Here is a 6,980-nt window from a genome sequence, read left to right as displayed (position 1 = left end):
ATTCTCCGAAGTTTTGTTGTAACAAATCCTTGAGTCGACGCATTTCAATGTTATGCCGTAACTTCCCAAATGTTGAATTCGGTAATGATTTCGTGAATAAATCAGCAAGGTTGTCACATGACTGAATTTATTGTACATCAATTTCACCATTCTTTTGAAGTTCATGAGTGTAGAAGAATTTTGGTGAAATGTGCTTCGTTCTGTCTCCTTTGATATATCCTTCTTTGAGTTGATCAATGCATGCAGTGTTATCCTCAAACATAACGGTAGGACTTCTAGTGATGTCTTGTAATCCACATGATTCCTGAATATTCTTGATGATAGACCGCAACCAAACACATTCTCTACTGGCTTCATGAATCGCAATGAGTTCTGAGTGATTTGTTGAGGTTGCCACTGTATTTTGCTTCGTAGATTTCCAGGAAATGGCAGTACCGCAATATGTAAACACATATCCAGTTTGTGATTTTTCAAAATGAGGATCTGACAAATATCCAGCGCCTGCATATCCAATCAGCTGAGATGTTGAGTTTTTCGGGAATAATAACCCAAAATCAATTGTTCCACGAAGATAACGAAATATATGCTTGATCCCATTCCAATGCCTGTCCATTGGAGCAGAGCTAAATCTAGCCAATAAATTCACAGCAAATGCAATATCTGGCCTTCTATTATTTGCAAGATACATAAGTGCACCAATTGCTGGAAACCTTTGTTAGTCGCAGGTTGTTTTAATTTTTTTCTTAGTTGCAGGTTATGAACTAGTAAACCAGGGTCACCAGTTAGCTTTTGAATAAAGTTTAAGTACTACTACCTATTGTCGGTCGTAGGTTGGTTTTATTAGTCTCCATTTGAGTTTTGTTTGATAAACTGTACTAGTAATTTACTAGTCACAACTTAGAAGATTCCCTTATTAGTCGCAGGTTACAAAAGAATATTCTCAGTCGCCACTTACTCAACCTCTCGACGTCCTATATTTCTATTTCTTAATCTTAATCCTAACCCTCTACCCATTCCCGACAATCTAGGCTTGTGGCAGTGACTTTTAACCTATAGCTCTGATACAAAACCTGTGATGGCCTCCAAACCCGGGTCAGAAGTTTGGGGTTCACAACACACACACACACCCAATATATAAACCTATTTATGAAAATAATATATGCAATGACCCTACATACCATAACTACAGATCGCAACAGGTTAAAGTACACACACAAGCCACATCCTTATTTTTATTACAAACATACCAAATCCCAACTAGTTTAACTTATGTCTGGAATTAAAATATTTTTATAACTTTTAAACCAGAATTTAAACAACAGTCTTCTGCTAGCTTATTCCGTTTTAAGCTGGAAACCTAGCTCGCACACTTGTATGGGGATCCTCGTTACAAACAGTTTCCTCTTTGACTGGAAAAGAACACAACGCAAGAGTGAGCTAACTAGCTCAGCAAGTCATAATGACAACACTGAGATTAAACAATGATCAATTGAAATGATATAAGGAATCAAGTTTCTTAATAAGCAATGATTAGAATTGGATATTCACTTTTATTTTAAAAAAATCAAGGTTAGGCTGTTGATCAGTCACGCACTAAACCCGAGCAAGGCACACAACTCTGCTTAATATACTGCATCCAGAGCACACATTGGCCTAATATGACCACGAATCTGGTCCAATCACGAATCTGGTCTATATTTAAAAACAATCCAATTATATAATATCAACATGATAAATAATGTAAATCAATAAGCTGAATCATGAACAACATTCATCTCAAGATATAAGGTGATTCATAACACGATGAAGGTATAACAAGATATGTATAAGGATTGGCTTCAAGCCTGGGAAAGAATCAGATAGTAGAAGAACAAAGGTTAAATGGTTACAAGGATTAGTCTTCTGATGTACAAGGTTTGAAGGTGTTTATGTTAAACAATTCCATTTTAGTGATCTGTGTATCAGATATATGTATTTGTGGAATAGTATTGTATATATATGGTTCGTAACTGGGAATTCAACAATCAATAGTTTATAAAGAATAAGTGTAGGTCCTGAAGTATCGTAGAAGGGGGGTTGAATACGATACTCACTAAATTAAAAAAATTCTTTCGAATCTTTTGCGGATATATCATTTAGTGTTCGGTTAGTGGTTTCGTGTTATTGAGGTGAATTGTGTTTGGAACAATAAAACGAGGAACACAATATATTCGGGGAAATATATATTCGTATATAAATCCACGAAATGTGTTGCTACACTCCGATAAATAAATTAATAGGCTACAATCTAATAACAACAAAGTTCCTAGCTTCTACAAAGATTAACAAATTAAATCCTATACAATGATCTAGCTTTTATTTATCTAAGGATTTAATTACTGGGTAACAATTATAATGCCCCTATAAATATACAAGAGTTAAATCGGGAATTATAACGTTACTCTGTGAGTGTGACTGTATAGTAGGTTTTGGTATGATTCATGTTGAGATTTGAGATTCTTATCTAGCGAGTGATTTTCAGATAGCAGCGATGGTAGATTCTTTTATCCCGGTATCATCTGATCATTCGGAGCCTTCAGTTCGAGGACCGTCATCTTATCCATGCCCTGCTCTTCCACCAGTATTAGCCATATTACCTCCTATTATGACGGCTGCACCACTACGAGCTATTTCACCCCCTGGCATGAGACCACCTATTCGAGGACCCCCATCTGCTGATTCTGACTCTACCGGACATTCTGTTGCGGGTGCATCCTTCCAGTATACCCCACACCCTATTCCATATCATCAGTATGAGGCTCTTCTTTTAGAGCGAGAGGCCTTGTTGGCTCAGATTCAGGACCTACAGAACATTATAAGGACTATAGATGTTGACACGAGTGCGAGGGAGCTTCGGGATGAGATTCATGTGACCCAGAGAGTACTTGAGGCTAGACTTCATGGAGCTAACTGTGAGTATGCGGCCCTAGATGCTCTTATGGGGTGGGACCCCGGCCTGTCGCTTATGCCGACTCAATTAGATGGACTTACTTCCTGAATGTTGGGCAAGTAATCAAATTCTTTTATCAAAACCGCAACTTTGTTGTGAATATAAAATACACCACAGAGCCGGATCCCTCAGATTTTAAAGCGAGTATTTAAATCCCCTTCGAAAGGAAGATCTTAAATTTGAAAACGAGTTTTGGGATCCGCTCTAACTTTTAATATCTTTTGAAGACTCAAAAACATTTTAAAGAATGTTTAGAGTAATGACGATTTAATGAAATAAATCAATCCCGATATATTAGAAAATATCTGAATATTATTATTTAAATAATATTCCCATAAAGATAATCTTTATAAAATATCTGAAGTAGAAGTTGTAAAACTCATACTTGAAATGAATAATAAATAACAAAAGATATACTTATACGAAAGTACGATCTTTATTTGAATAATTGAAAATAAGTTTGATTATTATACAAAACTATCGAATATACCTTATCCGATTCATAGTTATAGAAACTATATATATATATATATATATATATATATATATAATACTCGGGAACATCGACTCCCAGTTTAGAAAAATGTTCACCTTTGGGTCCCCTATACTAAGGGTATACACAACTACGGCTTATCTCTAGCATAGGTATTATGCAGCTTATAAGCATTTGAATTGATAATAGAATATCAAGATTTCACAACATGCATATATATACCATATCAACATGCTCCAATATATCGCAAGATTTGCTAATAACAATCATGCACTTATCTCAAGATAATGCATCAATATATTTACATCACAATAACAGTATATCAGGTAGAAAACTTGCCTGAGTGTTCCGGGGTAGACTTAAGTTTAGAGTGGTTCCGGTAACCTATGAACAACAACATAAGTCGGAATTAGACCACGGTCGCTTAACAAACTAGTCAAAACTCACTCATACCCTAACGGTCGCTTATACGCTTAACGATTCGCGTTCATCGCTCGCGCACCCTCGGCTCCACCAATTTTAATAAAATAATCGTTACGAATTTTAAGGAAAAGCTTTATCGAAAACTTTACCAACTGACTAATTAATTTTACATAATTGTTTCGTAATCCAATTATGTATTTTAAGGGCCTTAAACATGGTTTCAAAGTTAAGCGAGGGGTAAAAGTTCGTTCGCGAATCACCGTAACTTAAAACGGTCGTTTCTCCTAAACCGTTAATCGGATCTAAGTGAAACACACACCAAAACGAAGCTTACGATATGATCTAGCTAAAAATGGCAAGTTCACAGATTTTTCAGTGAGCTTATGTCATGAATACTAAGTACAAGCAGTTGAATGAAAATGGGCATTACGACTGATATGTTTACGCGATTACAAATGTTCATACCACTCCAATTAACCACCAACCAACTCATAACCATCCATACAACAAACCTTCACCTAAACCATACCACATCAGTCCATGACCTCCAAGTTTTTCAACTCAAACAACCACAATCAAGACCTACGAACTATAATCAAGCTTCAATTACCTAAACACTTCCAAATCAAACCAAACTACTAATAATCACAATCTATGCTTCTCATTTCACAAAACCAACCATTAAACTTACTAACAAATAAAGTAAAGGCTAGGGTTTAAAGTTTATACCTTCCTTGGGAGGTGTTAAGTTTCTAGGAAGCCTTAGGGAGCCTCCTACAAGCTTGATCTTTCCAAATAAATCAAGAACACAAAGTTAGGTTTTGAAGTTTCTAAAAGCCCTATTGAAAGAAATGTAAACATGAGGGTCTTACCATGCTTATTTGGATGATACTTTGAACAAGACTTGTAGGCCATCTCAATACCTTTCGAACGAGCTATAGAACACAACATTTGAGTGAGTATTGAAAGAGATATGGAAGTTTGAAGTTGCTGGTATTTTTTTGGCCGAGAGCTTTTGTTCTTGGAAGCAAAAGTCAACTTCTCTTATTTTTGTTTTATGAAATTAGGCTTGGTTGCTTCTCTTTTTGTCTTGACAATTGTTTAGCTTTTTAACATGGTTAATTTTCTATGGCCCAAAATCAAGTAACAAAACAAAACCCCTTTGTCATGCTTATGTCATCAAGCTTGTGTCATCTTTTTAACACTTGTCTTCCCTTTGTGGTGTGATGACATCATCATCTACTAACCTCTTTCATTAACCCTTAATTACTTGGTTAATGACCGCTTATCTGTTATACGGTTCGCTTATCTTTCATTCTCGTTTGTCGTTTGAGGGAACATATCCGGGATCTTATTACTTGGGTTTCCCTAAACCTTTCTCAATATTTTATATTTCTTTTATGATCCTCTCTTATAATCCTTGAATTTATATCCTTTTAATCATGTTACCTTATACTCATTCTTTCGGAGAAAAATCAAAGTGTTCGAATTTGGATTCTGACGACATTTACATATACTCATTTACTTTATGGAATACTAATACGATCTTAGAATTTCCATAACAGTACTCCTATATATCGTGGTCTGATAATTTTTCTTAATCAGCATAGTCGGCAAAAGTTACTATTCATCAGAGTTTCAAAAATTTCCAAAAATTGGGGTTATTACAGTCTCCCCTCCTTAAAAGGATTCTGTCCCGGAATCAGATAGAAAACAGTTGGGGATGCTTTTCTAGCATTGTGCTTTCTAACTCTCAAGTTAATTTTCCCACATTATAGTTTTACCTCAAAACTCTGACTAGTTTGATAACCCTGTTGCTAAGCACTTGCTCCTTTCAATCCATAACCCTTACTGGTTGCTATATATAGGTCAAGTCTGGTTGCATGTGTATGCACTCACGTTCTCCTATATGTCCGACATTCGGATTATGCTTCCTTAATATTGATACGTGGAATATGTTATGAACTTGTTGCAGGTTCGGGGCAGGGCTAGTTTATTTGATAACTTCCCAATACATCTTAATATATCGAAGGGCCCAACAATTCGTGGACTTAGCTTTCCTTTCTTTCCGAACCTCATCAATTCTTTTCAAGGGGATACCTTTAACAACACTAGGTCCCCTATTTCATACTTTTTGTCCTTTCGAGTAAAATCAGCATACTTCTTCTGTCCATCCTGGGGTTTCTACCAGCCGTCCTTTGATTAGATCAACTTTATCTTTGGTCCTTTAGACCATTTTGGGCCCGAGCATCTAGCGCTCTTCAACTTCTTTCTGATACAAGGGAGATCGGCATTGTCTTCCCTCAAGGATCTCATAAGGCGACATCTCGATACTAACATATCATCTATTATTGTAAGAAAACTCGATACGTGCTAGGTGATCATTCCGAATTCTTTCAAGTCTATCGCACAGACTCTCATCATAGCTTCTAGCGTTATAGCATTTACTTCTCAATACCCACTCTTTTCCAGTTCATAATTATTAATATCTTCCGTACAGAATACTATTCTGGATATACCTTTACTCGCTAGAGTTTTATAACCTTTTAATAAATACGTCAACCTTAGTATCACGAACGTGTTAGAATCGGAATACCACCATACTGATACTACTTCATTTCTAGCTGCTTCTATCGTCGAAAGCTTGATCCATCATATAGAATTAAAAGAATTTATTGAGAGATCACTATGATCATGAACACTTGTTACATCGCATAGTTAGTACAGAAGGTGGACAGTCTTTAGTACTTGACAAGCAATTAAACAACATGTGGTATCCTACTAGGCTTCTATCACACAGATAGATAGTCATTCGGCAATACCTCCCCTTTTGGAAGGGTTGTTCTCCTCAGTTTACACGAAATGAAAAGGAGAGAAAAATAACAATTTTAAGAAAATATGGTCACAAAATGTCTGTTTTGGAATCTACCTCTGAACTATAGAGGTTTATCATAGGAGAATGAAACATATATATATATATATATCAACATCAAGTATTATAACATCGCAATTCACGTGCCTGAATATTTACTATTCCGTCCATCATTCCATGGACCCATGCTCTTGCGCGAGCTT

General features: G+C 36.0%; 1 protein-coding gene across 1 annotated transcript; it reads right to left on the bottom strand.

Annotated features, from left to right (window-relative positions):
* Positions 1–127: 127 nt before the first annotated feature.
* LOC141690570 (secreted RxLR effector protein 161-like) lies at positions 128–688 on the bottom strand. Its single transcript, XM_074495358.1, has one exon. It carries the CDS (start codon positions 686–688, stop codon positions 128–130), a length of 561 nt encoding a protein of 186 aa, XP_074351459.1.
* Positions 689–6,980: the final 6,292 nt, after the last annotated feature.

This window comes from Apium graveolens, chromosome 10 (assembly GCF_009905375.1).
Source record: "Apium graveolens cultivar Ventura chromosome 10, ASM990537v1, whole genome shotgun sequence".
Lineage (NCBI taxonomy): Eukaryota > Viridiplantae > Streptophyta > Magnoliopsida > Apiales > Apiaceae > Apium > Apium graveolens.
Note: the sequence above shows the minus strand (reverse complement) of the source record. Positions and strands in the feature narration are given on the sequence as shown.